Raw genomic sequence first — 21,050 nt, 5'->3', positions numbered from 1 at the left:
TCACTGTCCATCCCATTTGACAAAGCTCCTCAGCCTTCACATGAAGTCCTCAAATTTAGCCGGCTGAAGTGGCCGTGCGGTTAAAGGCACTACAGTCTGGAACCGCAAGACCGCTACGGTCGCAGGTTCGAATCCTGCCTCGGGCATGGATGTTTGTGATGTCCTTAGGTTAGTTAGGTTTAACTAGTTCTAAGTTCTAGGGGACTAATGACCTCAGCAGTTGAGTCCCATAGAGCTCAGAGCCATTTGAACCATTTTTTTTCCTCAAATTTACCTTGTTGGCCGACCGCTGTGGCCGAGCGGTTTTAGGCGCTTTAGTCCGGAACCGCGCTGCTGCTACGGTCGCAGGTTCGAATCCTGCCTCGGGCGTGGATGTGTGTGATGCCCTTAGGATAGTTAGGATTAAGTGGTTCTAAGTTCTAGTGGACTCATGACCTCAGCTGACCTAGTGCTCAGACCCATTTGAACCATTTTTACCTTGTTGTGGTGCTTCTCCGACGACGAAAACGATCGTTATTTCGTAATGTTCGAGAAATTCCGTGAAATTCATTCTCCCATGATCTCAGAGATATGTCACCATCAATTTATTTCATGACCTGGTAAGTCACAGCTCATTTCAATGTAGAAATCACGAATGCTCCTACTGCGTCAACTAATTTTCGCTGAAACTAAACAGTTTTGATGGGCAATTGTAGAAAATAATTCACACACATAGTTTTACTACACCGCCAAGTACGTTCTTCTTGGTTTGCATTATCTCCTGACGACAAATGTTTCTCTGTTCAAATAACACGGAAATTTTTCTGTCATTTACGACAGTCGAAAGTCTTATTAGGACCAGACGCTTTTCATTTTATTTAAAGCATCTTCGGTGTCAGTTTTTGATGTCTACATTATTTGCACGTTATTCTATACATGAGCGTTCGATTGTAATACACGTACTAACAAACAATATTTTCTCTTTTTTATGTTTACAGGGTGTAAAACATTTACCGTACATATGCAAAATTTTAGAGCGTTTAGACAAGATAAGAAGTAATACTTTTTTATGTAGCAAAAATGTCACAGGCGCATCCCCCCCCTCCCCCCCCCCCTCCCCCCCCCCCCTCAAGTGACCATAAAGTTTTGACGCTAGTGATGTTCAGATACGGTTCCCAAACTGCCATGTGATAAATATTGATTTAGAAACGTTGCTGAGAACAAATAATGGCTGCAGCTTCAACCAACCAGGCAATCAACTCTTCTGGAGTGTCTATCGTTGTCTCACAAACTAAACGCTTGACCGCCTCCCACTAAAAGAAAGCCATAGGGTTGAGGCCAAGAGAACGTGGTGATTTCGATACTGGCCCATCCCTCACAAATCAAAAACTTGGGGAAAACAATGTCTGAATGTTCCTCTTACATCAACGACAAAGTGGAGTGGGGTCCCGTCATGTTGGAACCATTATCATTGTCTGACTGCTTGCGGTGGACACTCTCCTGCGTTTCCAGTAGCATTTCATGGTAAAAGGTATAGTAATTTCCTCCACCGGGCGTGTAAGGCAAAGGTTTCAGCCGTGAACAATACCAGCCCACATAGTTGTGTGTCACCTCAGTATTCAAATGGCTCTGAGCACTATGGGACTTAACTTATGAGGTCATCAGTCCCCCCGAAATCAGAACTACTTAAACCTAACTAACCTAAGGACATCACACACATCCATGCCCGAGGCAGGATTCGAACCTGCGACCGTAGTGGTCGCGCGGTTCCAGACTGTAGCGCCTAGAACTGCTTGGGCACTCCGGCCGGCGCCTCGGGATTTTCCAACTCCCAGACATGGCTGTTCAATATTCCTTCCCTTGTGAACGCACCCTCATCAGTAAACAAAATACACGTCTAGAAGAAATGATGTAAATCCACTGGCAGAAATGCACGCAGTAGAGAAAGTCATTAACTGACAGGTCTTGTACCCCCTGATATTTGAATGGATGCATGCGTATGTCATGCTGGGCGTTCCATACATCTGCATTTGAGGTATTTAGTGTCAGCCCTCAAGAACCTGTAAACATCAGTAGAAACTTTCATCTAAATACTAAATCATGTAAACAATAACCATGTAATTGTTTATCCATCGATGTCGCCACTGCTAGCCGTAATGAAATTCCAACCTTCATAGCATTAGGATTTAATTCTGTAGTAAATCAGATTTGATTATCAATGAAAAAGTCAAAACAGTTGTGAACATTGGGCTAAGAAAATCATGTCCAGCATCAAAGTCTTCAAGAGCCCAACTGTACCTTTGACATCTGTGTCACATAACAAAAATGTTTGTTTTTATCTCCTCTAATAACTTGACAAATTTGTAAATGTAGTAATTTACAGTTATTATGATGAATGGAGAAAACTGTAGGAAACGATCACTGGAAGATTAGGAGCAAAAAAGGTCATATGGACATATGGTAGGCACATACGGTATTCACATCCACTTGAAGGTGGAGATAAAACATCTTTGACAGTGGCTGTAGTGTCAGCACCAGACAGGTGGCCTGCCAGCATGGGGTAGGCCAGACAACAAGTGTGAAATAGTCTTCACGACAGTTGCCAGTGTCTGTATCACTTACAATGCATACAGAACTTATTACTCACAGACTTGGCTCTGTGGCGACAGTTTTGTTGCTGCTAGTCACTCTGGTCACCCTGGTGCTGGGAATTCTGTCATCCATACTATTCACAGATGAGGCTACCTTTACGAGAGGCAATACCATCATCCTTCGCAACGCCCACATGTGGGTTTTGTAGAATGGCCATGGTATAATGACAGCAAGCCATCAGCACCAGTTCAGCTCAATATGTGGTCCAGGGTTATGGGCGACTGCCTCACATGACCAGTCATTCTCCCACAATGCCTTAAAATCAAGGCATATCTGCACTTCTGTGTGTGACATTGGCGCCCCCGCTGGATGACGTGCCTTCATTGGTACGAAGGGTAATGTGGCTACTACATGATGGAGCTACAGCTCACTGCCCTCTGGAGTGTGGAACTAAAACATTTCCACTTGCCTGCTGTGTTCCCTTGCGTGCTTTTAGTCAATGAAACCTATACTGACGAAGATCTTTACATCTCCATCTTCTAGTGGGTGTACCGTCCTTGAAACGTGTTTCTGAATGGGTACTAATTTGGTACTAATTTTCCCGGGATCGTTTCCTGGTATTTGTCCCCATTTATCAAAATTGCAACAACGAAAAATAATTAATGTAGAGTTATTAAATTTCGAGAATACACTTATGTATTTAAGTGATCAACATTACAAGATCACTGGTTAATATAGGTGCGAGATAAACCGTTGCAAATGGGAAATGCTGGTACATTAATAAGTGGTGTAACCAACACAGTGTTGAATGCAAGCATGCAAACATGCATGCATTGTTTTGTACATGTCAGTTTGTAGGATGGAGTTCCATGCTTGTTGCACTTGGATCAGTCAAAATGTGGATGGTTAATGCTGTCTGTGGCTGTCACTGGAGTTGTCGTAATTGATATCCAATATTTGCTCAGTGATCGAGTGGGTCGAGGCAACATTTCGACTCTCTGTAGAGCGTGCTGGGTCTGCAGCAGTGGGTGGGCATTATCCTGCTGGAAAACATCCTGGAATGCCGCATGAATGACAGCAAAACAGGTCGAACCAACTGACCGACATAAAATTTGCGTGAAATAACCACGACAGTTCTCCTGCTGTCATATAAAATCACACCCTAGATCATAACTACTGGTGTAGGTCAGTGTGTCTAACACGCAGACAGGTTGATTGCAAGACTTCAACTGCCCCCTTCTAACCAACATGTACATCATTGGCACCAAGTCAGAACCACCCTTCACCAGAAAACACAACAGAAATCATCCAGCGAGCTGTCGCTTGATACCACTGTAATCACAAATGGCAGTTGTTTGGGGTCAGTGGAATGCACATTACATTCTAGCTTGGAGATGTTCTTGAAGTAACCGATTTGTAACAGTTCGCTGTGTCACTGTGGCGCCAACTGGTGTTCACATCGCTGCTGCAGATGCAGTATGAGGCGCCACAGCCACACATCGAACACGGTGGTCGTCCCTCTCGATAGTGACACGTGTCCATCCGGAACATGGTCTCGTTGCTACTGTACATTCTCGAGAATATCGCTGCCGGATGTCATGTACAATGGCAACATTTCTGCCAAGTCTTTCTGCAGTATCACAGAAGGAACAACCAGCTTCTCGTAGCCCTATTACGTGACCTTGTTCAAGCTCAGTGAGGTGTTGATAGTGGCGTCTTTGTCACCTTAAAGGCATTATTGGCTAATATCAATTGCAAAGATAAATAATAATCACGACCGTTACAGTGTGTCTTTAAAGCAAACCTGAATAGCATCTAGACATTTTTCATATGTAGAAGCATGCCTGCCAACTTGGGTTTATGTCGCACAACTCCTTTTCTTTTTCTTTCAGTACATATAATGTGTGTGTGTCTGTGTACAGGGTGGTCCATTGATCGTGACCGGGCACAATATCTCACGAAATAAGCGTTAAACGAAAAAACTACAAAGAACGAAACTTGTCTAGCTTGAAGGGGGAAACCAGATGGCGCTATGGTTGGCCCGCTAGATGGCGCTGCCATATTAGGTTAGATTAGATTAGATTTACTTTTCATGGTCAAACGGATATCAACTGCGTTTTTTAAATAGGAATCCCCATTTTTTATTACATAGTCGTGTAGTATGTAAAGAAATATGAGTGTTTTAGTTGGACCACTTTTTTCGCTTTGTGATAGATGGCACTGTGATAGTCACAAACATATGGCTCACAATTTTAGACGAACAGTTGGTAACAGGTAGGTTTTTAAAATTAAAGTACAGAACGTAGGTACGTTTGAACATTTTATTTCGGTTGTTCCAATGTGATACATGTACCTTTGTGAACTTATCATTTCTGAGAATGCATGCTGTTACAGCGTGATTACCTGTAAATACCACATTAACGCAATAAATGCTCAAAATGATGTCCGTCAACCTCAATGCATTTGGCAATACGTGTAACGACATTCCTCTCAACAGCGAGTAGTTCGCCTTCCGTAATGTTCGCACATGCATTGACAATGCACTGCCCCATGTTGTCAGGCGTTGTCGGCGGATCACAATAGCAAATATCCTTCAAGAAATCCGGGGACGTCAGATCCGGTGAACGTGCGGGCCATGGTATGGTGCTTCGACGACCAATCCACCTGTCATGAAATATGCTATTCAATACCGCTTCAACTGCACGTGAGCTATGTGCCGGATATCCATCATGTTGGAAGTACATCACCATTCTGTCTTGCAGTGAAACATCTTGTAGTAACATCGATAGAACATTACGTAGGAAATCAGCATACATTGCACCATTTAGATTGCCATCGATAAAATGGTGGCCAATTATCCTTCCTCCCACCATGTTGTACCATACATTAACCCGCCAAGGTCGCTGATGTTCCACTTGTCACAGCCATCGTGGATTTTCCGTTGCCCAATAGTGCATATTATGCCGGTTTACGTTACCACTGTTGGTGAATGACGCTTTGTCGCTAAATAGAACGCGTGCAAAAAATCTGTCATCGTCTCGTAATTTCGCTCGTGCCCAGTGGCAGAACTGTACACGACGTTCAAAGTCGTCGATATGCAATTCCTGGTGCATAGAAATATGCTACGGGTGCATTCGATGTTGATGTAGCATTCTCAACACCGACGTTTCTGAGATTCCCGATTCTCGCGCAGTTTGTCTGCTACTGATGTGCGGATTAGCCGCGACAGCAGCTAAAACACCTACTTGGGCATCATCATTTGTTGAAGGTCGTGGTTAACATTTCACATGCGGCTGAACACTTCCTGTTTCCTTAATTAACGTAACTATCCTGCGAACGGTCCGGACACTTGGATGATATCCGTTTGACTTATGGCAGCGCCATCTAGCGGGCCAACCATAGCGTCATCTGGTTTCCCCCATCTAGCTAGACGAGTTTGTTTTTTGTAGTTTTTTCGATTGATGCTTATTTCGTGAGATATTTGACCCGGTCACTATCAATGGACCACTCTGTATATATGACAATCACATAGACAAACAAGTCATTAGCCACAGGCTGCAACAGTGGAGAGTGGGTGAGGAGAGTGAGGACTCGAGTAGTGATGTAGACGTGCGGTGTCCACAGGAACCAGCGCAACAAACTGAAGTTGGATAACCTGACACTGCCAAGCCCAGAGCGCCACCGCCCACTGCGCCACCAGTACAGCTCAGATAACATGCACGTGCCACCCTTCAACATCCCCAACCTGCGCATCGAGCAGCGCAAGACCTCCAGTGCCGAGGACATGGCACGCAAGAACTCAGCTGGTGAGACAACTTTGACTATACAAGCTCACACTGTGTATTTTACTTGTCTAATGTTTGTCATCCCATCGAGACTTGTACTCTCGACTCTGTGTACTCATAACCCTCCATTGTTCACGTACCGTGTGAGAAAAAATATCTGTCTTTCATCAACATTCAAAATAACTTTCATTGACGTTCAATAAACTAATATGAGACACGGGTACCATAATCTGTGTTCAAAAAGCATTATGCAATGACAACAGTAATTTCCATACCAAATTAATGTTTTTTATGATTACATTGCAAACAGACGTAACAAGATAGCATATAATCACTGCTATTCTGTTCAATCAAAAATTGCTCACTTGAAATGACTAGGAAAGATGTTAAGCTGTAAAGTGTAAGTGTCTGATTATTTACTATTTAGCACTTCCAGATGAAATTGTGACTTTTTCACTCTCTCTTGATGCAGCTGCTAAAGACATCTATTAACTTCATATGGATGCAACATTTGCACCTCACAGCTCACAATAAACATCAAGTCTGCATAAAGAGTATTCATTGCTGACCACTCTGACTAAAATAAAACAAGTAGACAGGCTAAATATATACACAAGTCAGGAGAGCTGAAACTCTCTGGTAAAGAGACCTTTGACTCAGGAATCAACAGAATGCAAATTGTATACGGATACCCATTAATTATTTCTAGACATCATGTATATCAAACATACTGCACAAGAAATTAGTCACCACCCGGGAACACATCACCAATACCCCGTAACACCGCCTATAGCATTCATAATGGCCTCAGTTCATTATGGAAGAGAGTTCACAAGTTTCCACCAGTATGCTAATCCAGCTGAAGTTACTCATTGATGTTTGGATCCAGCAGAGCTATCAAACTGCAGGAATCATTTCACCCATTGTTCCAAATAGACCCAAGCAGTTTCTATCAGATAGTGATTGGACTTTTTATCAGGCCAGTCAAGGTGCAACAGGGAGCCTAAGTGTTTGTTGAATGAGAAATGTATGCATACAGCCTTGTGAACATGACTGTTTTCATCTTAGAGGACAGTAGTGTTCGTGGTGTACTCATCATCAAAATGTACAAGGAAGGGCAGCACTTGGCCACCAAGTATGCTAAAATAACAACCTGGTTTGTGCCCATGGTAACCCAAAGGAGTGAGCTCCAGCCATAGTACACCCCCAAAACATCTCATAACCACCTTCATCGTGAATTATGGCATCCACACACTGTGAGTTCAACACGCAATAAGTGCACTCAAAATCTTGCTTTATTTGAAAAGAGACAAAATCACTACTCTCATCGGGTTGCACAACATGCCATCAGTCAGTTACTATTGAGTTTCTGTGCCATTTGGCCCAATGAAGATGTGCAATTTTAAAGGTCACTGTGAGCAATGGCCTTTTGTGAAGGACCCGACTGCATGCCCATTGCAAATAGCTCTCTTCACAATTATCACTGGAACACTGTCTGAGATGCTTTTACATACACTGACTACAGTAACTCCTGTATAGTTTGAAACCAGTTGTCATTGATGTGGCATGACACTCACCAGAATCTGAATCTTTATCCTCATTCACAATTGCCCACATATACAATGGGATACGCTACAAAATTACAGATGTATATAATTTCAGATATACAGAGTGTAACAAGAGGGTATGGCTAAACTTCCAGGAAACATTTCTCAAATGTAGAAGAAGAAAGAATGTTGTATGGACATGGGTCCACAAACACTTTGATGTTAGAGCTTATTTTTGCTTCTCTTCATAGTCACATTAATCATCAGAAACACAACTTTTGCTGGATAATTCAAGCCCCTCTATGCGTGAGGAATGTTTCCTGAAAATTTGGTCATTCCTTTTTTTTCCACCTTGTACTTTATTATAGACATCATAATAACAGATATGGCCAAATTAAAAAAGGCACAAACTTTGTGGACAACATCAAAATTTAACAGATAGGATGCAACTGGATAGGTACTACAGCCAAAACTGAAAAGCCACATTAAAGCTCCCAGTGGCACCAGTACTCAAATAAGAAAAAGACAAACGGCAATTTTGCAGTATACCTACTCAAGGTTGCCCTTAACACACGATTACGAAAGCTCTTCTTGGTGTCCTTTATTAGCATGTGGCAGTTGCATCTTGAAACTTGTTAATGTGGTCATGTAAGAGAACTTCCACCACACTTGACAAGACTTCCAAGTGTGTCACCTGTGCTAAGGACACTGCTATATCTGGAAGCAATCACCGAGCGAAACACCCATTCAATGTTTTCAGCTCAGGCCCAGGAGTCATACTGTCTGCGAGTACCTCGCTGCTCTAAGGCCAACACTGACCTTATTTCCCCTATCACTTAATAGGTAGCCGTGGTGGCCACTGCAAAATTCAAACATGCCCAAGGGGCACAAGTGTAGTGGTGCTGTGTCCATCACAGCACATCCTCCTACCCTCAAAACATCTCCATGGAGCAAGTTTCTGGGCAGGACACTTCAGACAAACAATGTTCATTTCTGTATTCAGTGGTGGGACTACAGTTAAGACATATTGTTCAAATCACCTTGCTGAAGCAGCTCTTTCTTTATTTTACCATTTTCGTGGCTCCAGTTAATTATAAAGGTATAAGCTTAAAAAAAAATTACAAAAAATATCACATGTATGGATCGGGATAGAGCTTACAGAACTATCATGACTTCTTTATGAATATGAAATTTAATGTACATTAAAAATCTATATTTATACATAAATCAGTGGCAGTTCAAATAGACACAACAATTTTAATAAGTTCATTTTTTTCCTTACGTAGGCTCAAAATCAATATAAATTACTTCTTAGACTATTTCTTACAGGTTTAGTTTTGGATAAATAAACACAGAAAAACCTTCTGCTTTGTGGGTTTTTGACGAGTATAGTGACTGGAGTTACAAACCAGAGAATTTGTACCAGCTACATAATCTATGGCAGCAACTTCCCAATTACTGTTTACATTCTCCTTAGTCACCACCAGAAAGTTCTGCACCCAGACACTGCCACACAGACTGAGATCATATGGCCACCTCCTCTTGTATCTCTGGGCATCTCTGTGAAAGACTATGCTTCAGATTACCCCTTCCCACTTCCAAATGTCACAATTTTGCACTGCATCAATTTGTTTAGGCAACAGTTGGTAGAACCATCACATATTGTCTAGCAGTGATTTGAACTTGCATGCAAACATAAGGCTGGCAGAAGTTTGCTAATGAGATTCTTGGGCAGCAATATTGAAGACGAAAGCCAACCAATTAAGTGGCTGATTCCACCTGGAATGAACCTGATGGTGGTAGGCTATGAGGGCAGAGTACAAACTGTGGTTAACATGCCTGGAATGTAGTTTTAGGGTAATATGGGATTGCAGTGGTATGCACAATTCCCCTTCCACAATGTAAGCCCCACAATAGCATCAAGATGAATGCTGTGATGTGATAAGAAAATTGCCAGAAAGTGTCAAACAAGGACTGCAAACAATTGATGCTCCGTTGCATGGTAGCATTATGCATTAGTAACAAACAGAAAAAGTAGGTAAAGGCATCTATACAAAACAGAGTGAACCTATTTCTGGTTTATGACTATGGAAAGGGGCCTACAGAATCTATGTACATAATCTATGTACACCATCTCCATGGAAGTTAAGAATCCCTGTCAGGTACTCAGTGTTGGTTTACTTACTGCACACTGACTGGACCCACATCTTGATCTCTTTGTCCATGATGTGCGATAAAAAATTCTCCGCATTCATCTGGGTTTCAAGTGTCTGGAAATGAATACCAGTCGGTGACTTGTGGTACTAAATAAGACTGGTATTATTTCAGATGGTAAAACTATTTTGATCCATTTATTTTTCCTCTCTGGACGACACAGAACATTACCATTTAAATGATAGGGCTTCATTCATCCACTTACCTTCATTTTTACCTTAATTTCCCTTAACCTAATGTTAGAATCCTGGTGTTCCACAATGTCCTTAAACAACCCTTGCACATGGGTGAGTGCAGCACTAATGAACATTATTTCCCATTGACTGCTTCCTTGACATGTCTCTTCGCTAGAATGTTCATTACTGTCTTCCACAAACATACAACTAGTGCCATCAACAATAACACTTTCCACTTTGTGTATGTGATTCACTGTAAACTGGAAGGTGGAGATCCAGACTACCCATCTGGCAATGCACTCTGTCCATCTCAGTCTTCCTAGTATCCAGCTAAGGACCTGGTTATCCATTTCATGAATGAACTGATGATGCTCCCAATATATCTAGAATTTCTTGAGGGCAAACAGCACAACTCAACAATTTTAATTTGTAAACTGAATATTTAACTTAGTGTCAACAAACTGCAAGAGCCACACCCTATCTGGCATCTCCCTAATGGCTGTTCTTTCAAAAAGATAAGCTGCCACACCCATCACTGGGGCATCAACTGAGCTATAAATTGCTTTGAAAACTCAGCAATTGTTAATAAGGCACTGTTGCTAGTGCCATCTTAAGACCCTCGAAGGTCACTTTTTGTGAAGGATACCATTCAGATTTCCTTCTTTTCTTTCTCAATTCATTCAACGAATCTCCAATTTAGGTGATGTTAGGTATGAACTTCCAAAAAAATTTATCATCCTGACGAACCTTGCATCTTTGGGACTCAGGTGCTTGACAGTTACGAATAGCTTCAACACTGCTCTGATTGACAGTAATTCCCTGGAGAGAAACTATGTGTTCAAAAATGATGTGTGACAGCAAATTTTTCCTTAGAAGGCTGACTGTGAGCCCCATCTCCCTTAACCAATACAAGAGCTCCTTGATGTGCCTAACATGCTCAAAAAATTCTCACTGAAGATAACCAAATCATTCAGGTAGTGGTAGACAAATTTAAATCTGATATACAAAAAAATACTACCTAGCAGATGGGATAGTACTGCTTCCCTGGTTGAGGGCTCAAATGGAACACAATTAAATTCATACAGATTTTAATCACTCATGGAACCTCTGATTGACCTGGTATTTTCAATGTTCTCATAATTCACTCTTATACTCACCAAATTTAGTGAACCCCAAAACATTTTAAAGCAAATCCACACATGATTAAAATACATGGTACAACTGGGCAGCATGCTTGGAAGTTAGATGGCTAAAATTATCAGGCTCTTGTTTATCTGTTTCTCTGACACCTTTAATATGAATTGGTCACTCACAAGAATGCTCACAAAATTTACATCTACACTCCATATGACAAAGGAATTGAAATTCCTATTCCCTACAATCAACAACGTGGCCCATGTGTTGGATAAAGTTAGAACCAAGAAATCGAAACAGCTAACTGATGTGGTAACATCACCTTACATTTCCAAGTGAAACTCTGGATCCTGAACTTAATGGTGACTTCCCCCAACACATACAGTTTACTAGAATTGGTCACTCTGCAAGTCCTGTGTCTAGTACTCTACAGGAGAAACTGACAGAGTGATTGGTGCTTGTAGTATCATTCTTCACTAATCAGTGATAATGATCTTCCCTTTCTAATCTGTCTTTCCAGACATTGTTTCTTACAGCAAACCAGTTCAGATGAAATACTCCTGTTTCTTAAACAGCTGAGGAACAGATGTAACACATTAGGAATTTTGTATCATTTCCAGTATCAGAATTGAAATCAATTACTTTAACATATCAAACGGTGGGAACTCTAGGCTGGAATATCAATTATATAAGGAAATGATACACTGCTACTCACTGTAAAGATGACATGTTGAGTTGCAGACAGGAATCCCTTGCTCTCCAGCACCTGGAGGTGCATTCCGGACACCATTCCCATGAGCTATCCACCTGCTGACATCCTACTGCCACCTCAGTGCATTACTATCCAACCCTTAACCTACTCACAGTGTTCTCATTAACTGCTCATAGCACACAGACCCTACCTAACTCAGCTTTTCAACTTGCCACCTCCCTGAACCCCCCCATGAACCATGTACCTTGCCATTGGTGGGGAGGCTTGCGTGCCTCAGCAATACAGATAGCCGTACCGTAAGTGCAACCACAATGGAGGGGTATCTGTTGAGAGGCCAGACAAACGTGTGGTTCCTGAAGAGGGGCAGCAGCCTTTTCAGTAGTTGCAGGGGCAACAGTCTGAATGATGGACTGATCTGGCCTTGTAACACTAACCAAAACAGCCTTGCTGTGGTGGTACTGCGAACGGTTGAAAGCAAGGGGAAATTACAGCCGTTATTTTTCCCGAGGGCATGCAGCTTTACTGTGTGGTTAATGATGATGGCGTCCTCTTGGGTAAAATATTCCGGAGGTAAAATAGTCCCCCATTCGGATCTCCGGGTGGGGACTACTCAAGAGGATGTCGTTATCAGGAGAAAGAAAACTGGCGTTCAATGGATCAGAGCGTGGAATGTCAGATCCCTTAATCGGGCAGGAAGGTTAGAAAATTTAAAAAGGGAAATGGATAGGTTAAAGTTAGATATAGAGGGAATTAGCGAATTTCGGTGGCAGGAGGAACAAGACTTTTGGTCAGGTGAATACAGGGTTATAAATACAAAATCAAATAGGGGTAATGCAGGAGTAGGTTTAATAATGAATAAAAAAATAGGAATGCGGGTAAGCTACTACCAACAGCATAATAAACACATTATTGTGGCCAAGATAGATACGAAACCCACACCTACTACAGTAGTACAAGTTTATATGCCAACTAGCTCTGCAGGTGACGAAGAAATTGAAGAAATGTATGATGAAATAAAAGAAATTATTCAGATAGTGAAGGAAGCCGAAAATTTAATAGTCATGGGTGACTGGAATTGAGTAGTAGGAAAAGGGAGAGAAGGAAATGTAGTAGGTGAATATGGATTGGGGCTAAGAAATGAAAGAGGAAGGCGCCTGGTAGAATTTTGCGCAGAGCACAACTGAATCATAGCTAACACTTGGTTCAAGAATCATAACAGAAGGTTGTATACGTGGAAGAAGCCTGGAGATACTGACAGATTTCAGATAGATTATACACTCCTGGAAATGGAAAAAAGAACACATTGACACCGGTGTGTCAGACCCACCATACTTGCTCCGGACACTGCGAGAGGGCTGTACAAGCAATGATCACACGCACGGCACAGCGGACACACCAGGAACCGCGGTGTTGGCCGTCGAATGGCGCTAGCTGCGCAGCATTTGTGCACCGCCGCCGTCAGTGTCAGCCAGTTTGCCGTGGCATACGGAGCTCCATCGCAGTCTTTAACACTGGTAGCATGCCGCGACAGCGTGGACGTGAACCGTATGTGCAGTTGATGGACTTTGAGCGAGGGCGTATAGTGGGCATGCGGGAGGCCGGGTGGATGTACCGCCGAATTGCTCAACACGTGGGGCGTGAGGTCTCCACAGTACATCGATGTTGTCGCCAGTGGTCGGCGGAAGGTGCACGTGCCCGTCGACCTGGGACCGGACCGCAGCGACGTACGGATGCACGCCAAGACCGTAGGATCCTACGCAGTGCCGTAGGGGACCGCACCGCCACTTCCCAGCAAATTAGGGACACTGTTGCTCCTGTGGTATCGGCGAGGACCATTCGCAACCGTCTCCATGAAGCTGGGCTACGGTCCCGCACACCGTTAGGCCGTCTTCCGCTCACGCCCCAACATCGTGCAGCCCGCCTCCAGTGGTGTCGCGACAGGCGTGAATGGAGGGACGAATGGAGACGTGTCGTCTTCAGCGATGAGAGTCGCTTCTGCCTTGGTGCCAATGATGGTCGTATGCGTGTTTGGCGCCGTGCAGGTGAGCGCCACAATCAGGACTGCATACGACCGAGGCACACAGGGCCAACACCCGGCACCATGGTGTGGGGAGCGATCTCCTACACTGGCCGTACACCACTGGTGATCGTCGAGGGGTCACTGAATAGTGCACGGTACATCCAAACCGTCATCGAACCCATCATTCTACCATTCCTAGACCGGCAAGGGAACTTGCTGTTCCAACAGGACAATGCACGTCCGCATGTATCCCGTGCCACCCAACGTGCTCTAGAAGGTGTAAGTCAACTACCCAGGCCAGCTAGATCTCCGGATCTGTCCCCCATTGAGCATGTTTGGGACTGGATGAAGCGTCGTCTCACGCGGTCTGCACGTCCAGCACGAACGCTGGTCCAACTGAGGCGCCAGGTGGAAATGGCATGGCAAGCCGTTCCACAGGACTACATCCAGCATCTTTACGATCGTCTCCATGGGAGAATAGCAGCCTGCATTGCTGCGAAAGGTGTATATACACTGTACTAGTGCCGACATTGTGCATGCTCTGTTGCCTGTGTCTATGTGCCTGTGGTTCTGTCAGTGTGATCATGTGATGTATCTGACCCCAGGAATGTGTCAATAAAGTTTCCCCTTCCTGGGACAATGAATTCACGGTGTTCTTATTTCAATTTCCAGGAGTGTATATTGGTAAGACAGAGATTTAGGAGCCAGGTTTTAAATTGTAAGACATTTCCAGGGGCAGATGTGGACTCTGACCACAATCTATTGGTTATGAACTGTAGATTAAAACTGAAGAAACTGCAAAAAGGTGGGAATTTAAGGTGATGGAACCTAGATAAACTGACTAAACCAGAGGTTGTACAGAGTTTCAGGGAGAGCATAAGGAAACAAATGGCAGGAATGGGGGAAAGAAATACAGTAGAAGAAGAATGGGTAGCTTTGAGGGATGAAATAGTGAAGGCAGCAGAGGATCAGGTAGGTAAAAAGACGAGGGCTAGTAGAAATCCTTGGTAACAGAAGAAATATTGAATTTAATTGATGGAAGGAGAAAATATAAAAATGCAGTAAATGAACCAGGCAAAAAGGAATACAAACGTCTCAAAAATGAGATTGACAGGAAGTGCAAAATGGCTAAGCAGGAATGGCTAGAGGATAAATGTAAGGATGTAGATCCTTCTCACTAGGGGTAAGTTAGATACTGCCTACAGGAAAATTAAAGAGACCTTTGGAGAAAAGAGAACTACTTGTATGAACATCAAGAGCTCAGATGGAAACCCTGTTCTAAGCAAAGAAGGGAAAGCAGAAAGGTGGAAGGAGTATATAGAGGGTCTACACAAGGGCGATGTATTTGAGGACAATATTATGGAAATGGAAGAGGATGTAGATGAAGATGAAATGGGAGATATGACACTGCGTGAACAGTTTGACAGAGCACTGAAAGACCTGAGTCGAAACAAGGCCCCGGGAGTAGATAACATTCCATTAGAACTACTGGCGGCCTTGGGAGAGCCAGTCCTGACAAAACTCTACTATCTGGTGAGCAAGATGTATGAGACAGGCGAAATACCCTCAGACTCCAAGAATATAATAATTCCAATTTCAAAGAAAGCACGTGTTGACAGATGTGAAAATTACTGAACTATCAGTTTAATAAGTCACGGCTGCAAAATACTAACGCGAATTCCTTACAGACGAATGGAAAAACTGGTAGAAGCTGACCTAGGGGAAGATCAGTTTGGATTCCGTAGAAATACTGGAACATGTGAGGCAATACTGACCCTACGACTTATCTTAGAAGAAAGATTAAGGGAAGGCAAACCTACGTTTCTAGCATTTGTAGTCTTAGAGAAAGCTTTTGACAATGTTGACTGGAATACTCTCTTTCGAATTCTGAAGGTGGCAGGGATAAAATACAGGGACTGAAAGGCTATTTACAATTTGTATAGAAACCAAATGGCAGTTATAAGAGTTGAGGGGCATGAAAGGGAAGCAGTGGTTGGGAAGGGAGTGAGACAGGGTTGTAGCCTCTCCCCGATGTTATTCAATCTGTATGTTGAGCAAGCAGTGTAGGAAACAAAAGAAAAATTCGGAGTAGGTATTAAAATCCATGGAGAAGAAATAAAGACTTTGAGGTTCACCAATGACATTGTAATTCTGTCAGAGACAGCAAAGGACTTGGAAGAGCAGTTGAACGGAATGGATAGTGTCTTGAAAGGTGGATATAAGATGAACATCAACAAAAGCAAAATGAGGATAATGGAATGTATTCGAATTAAGTCTGGTGATGCTGAGGGAATTAGATTAGGAAATGAGACACTTAAAGTAGTAAATGAGTTTTGCTATTTGCGGAGCAAAATAACTGATGGTGGTCGAAGTAGAGAGGATACAAATGTAGACTGGCAATGGGAAGGAAAGCGTTTCTGAAGAAGAGAAATTTGTTAACATCGAGTATAGATTTAAGTGTCAGGAAGTCGTTTCTGAAAGTATTTGTATGGATGTAGCCATGTATGGAAGTGAAACATGGACAATAAATAGTTTAGACAAGAAGAGAATAGAAGCTTTCAAAATGTGGTGCTACAGAAGAATGCTGAAGATTAGATGGGTAGATCACATAACTAATTAGGAGGTGTTGAATAGGATTGGGGAGAAGAGAAGTTTGTGGCACAATTTGACTAGAAGAAGGAATCGGTTGGTAGGACATGTTTTGAGGCGTCAAGGGATCACCAATTTAGTATTGGAGGGCAGCGTGGAGGGTAAAAATTGTAGAGGGAGACCAAGAGATGAATACACTAAGCAGATTCAGAAGGATTTAGGTTGCAGTAGGTACTGGGAGATGAAGAATCTTGCACATGATAGAGTAGCATGAAGAGCTGCATCAAACCAGTCTCAGGACTGAAGACCACAACAACAACAACAACCTCCCTGAAAACTCCTTACCAACACTCCACCAAAACCAGAGTAAACCCATTCCAGTAACATCATTGTAAACCTTTCCACACCAAAGTTCTCAGCCTCACAGAAGTTTTAGTCCTATCCAAAGACCTCACCTTTAGTCCCAGAACCAAATTTAACCATGTTGGACTTGTCAAAGACCTGTTCTCCTTCTCCTGATCCCTGTCATGGAAACACTTCTTTGCCACCAATCCCTCCAACCAAAGCCAGCTATACACAACCTCAGATAGAATATTCTGGATAAATACAGGTAAACAGAGTCATAGTTAGCTTTGAATGATGACACAGTCCAGTAGCTTGAGGACCAAAATCACTGTATGAAATCAGACATGTATACATCTTGTTATATTGTCTATACTAGTAAATGTCTTTCACCCTATCTGCTGATTTTCCCTACAAACAAACCTACTTTCATAAAAACCTAGAAGATTCATTTACAGCTGATAAAAAAATCATACTGATTTAAAGTTACATAATATATTGAGGAGTCAACACCTCTAATTGAAGAAACATACATTTATGTTAAATAATACTGTTTTTCGTAGTCTTGGCCAACAATTTACAAATCTCAGTCACATCACTGATTTAGTTAACAAATGCTAGAGTACCTTACCCAGCACCTATGATCTCTTGTAATTCGACTGGTCTAGCAGGGTACAACTGTGCAGCAGTGTGGGGAGTGGATGCCCCCACATCTCTTAGTTTCCTCCCTAGTGTTCTCACCACATGCTCCAGCAAATAGGTAATTCACTGTCTCGCATTCACATCAAAATCCTGAAACATTGTTTTGTGTACTAAATATGCTGTTCAATACCTTCTTCATATCACACAAGATATGCTCTCCCTATTCATTTTTCAAAGTCAGTTATATGGGATTTATGTCAAGTATGATTAAAAAGTGTTCACATATGCAACATTAATAAACAGAGTTAAATGCAATGAAAAAAAAATGAACTAACAAGGTGATACAGATATATCAAGATACTATCCCCAATTTTTATAGTACAAATTAAGAACATTGTCCCATTTCAGAATTGTAAAAGGATCTACTCATTTAGTCTCAAGGCATATATGTATCAAATTCTGAAGCACAAATCCATTACCAAACATAATTATATAATGTATCATAGATTTTAACTCAGTCAATAGACAAGACAAAACTTTAGAAATCAGATCATCTTACATACTAAACTGATGACAAGCTAAACACAATTATATAGTTTCATGAATCTACAAATAGATTTAAACTCAGTCAATGGATAAGATAGAACTCTAAAGATCACATCACCTTACATACTGAATTCATGCCAATGGAAAAAGAACAAACAAACAAAACAAAAAATTAGATACTTCATGTAAAATATCACTTTCAGTTTCATGAAATGCTACATCTGCACTGTTTTTGCAAGGTTTTATCAACTTTGCTGTTATCATAGAATTACTTTGGTTACTCATATTGTCACGTAAAGATTGAACACAATGAATGGATTCCATAGCACAACTAACATCATGTATTACAGAAGGAACACAAAATATGTTACTGTCAAAATTACACTTCCTACTTAGATCTTCGTTCACTTCATTCTACCAATTTTGATACAAATTTTGACTAGCCACAGCTAACTTATTCCAGAATGCACATTTATATATGTTATCATCAATCTGGTCCCAAACAAATTGCAAAAAGTTTTCAGCTTCGTTCTCTAGTTTACAGGTAACTCACCTTTACTGTTTGGATCATCACTCTGCATGACCTTAATGAAAAACTGCTTTGACTGGACTGGTATACCATGACTCTTACTTACATCATCACACACATCACTTACCTTATCTGTATTCGCAAGCAACTCTGAAACTTCATTATTCTTAAACTCCACAACTACCTGATACTCATCATTATCATCATCACATTCTTCCAAACTTACTTCATCAACAACATCATTAACAACACAAGTCTCATCACCATCTAAGTCACACACCTCACCTACATTCATTTGCAGTAAGCTACCAGTTTCAGACTTACGAACCCCAGTTATATCTCTACATCAAAAATACCGCCTAATTCAGATCCAATACAGTCATCACCTGTTTTACATACATCAATAACACTGTTTTCTGACCAAGGGAAAAAATCATTAGTACATACAACATAAAATTTCTCATTACTCTCACATTCTAGTTCGGTGATTGGTACGTACATCACTATAATTACACATAATATCCAAAAACTTTTAATTAAAACATAAATGAGAAATCCAATGCTCCTTCTGTTCAACTTCAGATATCTGTGCCACATTATTAACACTGTTATTATTATCTAATTGCAAGTGTAATTTGGGGGTACTGTGGTTGTTGTGTTTCCTGCCCCAAAACTGTGGAGCTTCATTGCCGTTTCCCAAATAGTTACCTCTATGATTGTTTCTCCTATTAAATTGCCCATGGTTACCCCCTTTATTCCCATTCTGGTGATATTCAAAATTTCTTTATCTATTACCATTTTGACCCTGATATAAATTATCATTATCTCTGTTTCTGTAGTTATTACTATTGTGATCTCTATCATTCTGATTGTTATGGTACATGCTTCTTTATACTGCTCTATCCAGCCTGTCAACATATCGTAAAAATTGTTCAAGACAATCATCAGGTCTGTGTACTAAATCCTACTACAACCTTTCTGGTAATCTCCTTTTTAGTGCATCAGTCAATGTCATTTCATCAAATGGTTTGTCAAGGTGTGTTAATTTCTTAAGTTGGTTCTTACAAAAATCTTTCAAAGTACCATCCCTATTATATTCAAAAATTCACTTTTAATTCTCCCCTGTTCAGCTTCCAACCAACTTTTTTCGAAACTTTGATACATTTCCCACTGACCTAAATTTAGATTTACCCAAGGCAGAGCTTCACCTTCAAGACATCTTTTAACAAATTTAATTTTTTGATTGTCACTCATACCTGTCACAAAACTATCTCTACAGTGGTGCAGAAAATCCACTGGATGTATATTGTCTGATGGAAGACTTTTGATTGAAATGTTGGACCACACAATACCATTTTTTGAATACAGATTTTTGTGAATCCAATTTTCCTAAACTGCTGAATTTTTTTTATCTAAAATATTTACATTAGTTTACATACTGTTTTCAACATTAAATTTTTTTTTGATCCAAACTACTCAAGTTCTGTTCCATTTTTTTATGCTACAGCCTTCTTTTCAACTCTGGCATCATTAACATTCTTTGTCTGTCATGCAGATTCACTTGCTAGATTATTTTCCAAAACAGTACATTTATTTTCTAAGACATCAACTTTTTCATTCACACCTTTTTATTCCTCTGACAAGCCATTTTTTAGCTCTGAAACCTGATTACTAAGTCGGTATATCTGACATTGTACCCCATCCATTTTACTATTGTTTTCAGTTTTTAGGTATCTTAATTGTCCTTGTAGTGAAGTACATTTGCTGTCATTGTCCGTCCTTATTTCAGTTATCTGCTCATTAACTGCAGTAAATTTGCTATTTTTATCTGTTTTCATTTAGTTAACTGATCATCAACAGAACTAAATTTGCTATTTTTATCCATCTTCATTTCCTCTAGTTTTGCCAAAATCAACTGCAAAATATTTTATTGTTTCTTTGCTGACTACACATTCACTTTGTTCAAACACGTCCTGGCTGGGTCCTACAGCTTTCACGTCATCACTGGTACCCCTAAAAAAAAAATAATAATTTCATAACTAATTTGTACTTATCTTTGCTTTTTGATGTCCTTTGTCATAGTTGTAAAGTCCTCTAGCAATTCATCTGTTCTGTCATTGTTGATAGTATCTCGTCACTGTTGATACAACTTTGTCAGGAAGTCCCTGGGTCTTCTTTTTTCACGTGATTGGGACTTCATTTATATATAAACTGCAAATGGCACAACTCACTGTCCCTTCTTC

General features: G+C 41.2%; 1 protein-coding gene across 1 annotated transcript in view; it reads left to right on the top strand.

Moving 5' to 3' along the window:
- The window catches only part of LOC124796150 (SCY1-like protein 2), a 404,810-nt gene that overhangs the window by 301,938 nt on the left and 81,822 nt on the right, over window positions 1–21,050 (top strand). The window contains exon 9 of the mRNA XM_047260241.1: window positions 6,196–6,377. Within this exon, the coding sequence (XP_047116197.1) occupies window positions 6,196–6,377 (182 nt within the window). The remainder of the gene's footprint in view (window positions 1–6,195; window positions 6,378–21,050) is intronic.

This window comes from Schistocerca piceifrons, chromosome 4 (assembly GCF_021461385.2).
Source record: "Schistocerca piceifrons isolate TAMUIC-IGC-003096 chromosome 4, iqSchPice1.1, whole genome shotgun sequence".
Classification (NCBI taxonomy): Eukaryota; Metazoa; Arthropoda; class Insecta; order Orthoptera; family Acrididae; genus Schistocerca; species Schistocerca piceifrons.
The sequence above is the reverse complement of the archived record's forward strand: the minus strand, read 5'-3'. Positions and strand labels throughout refer to the sequence as shown.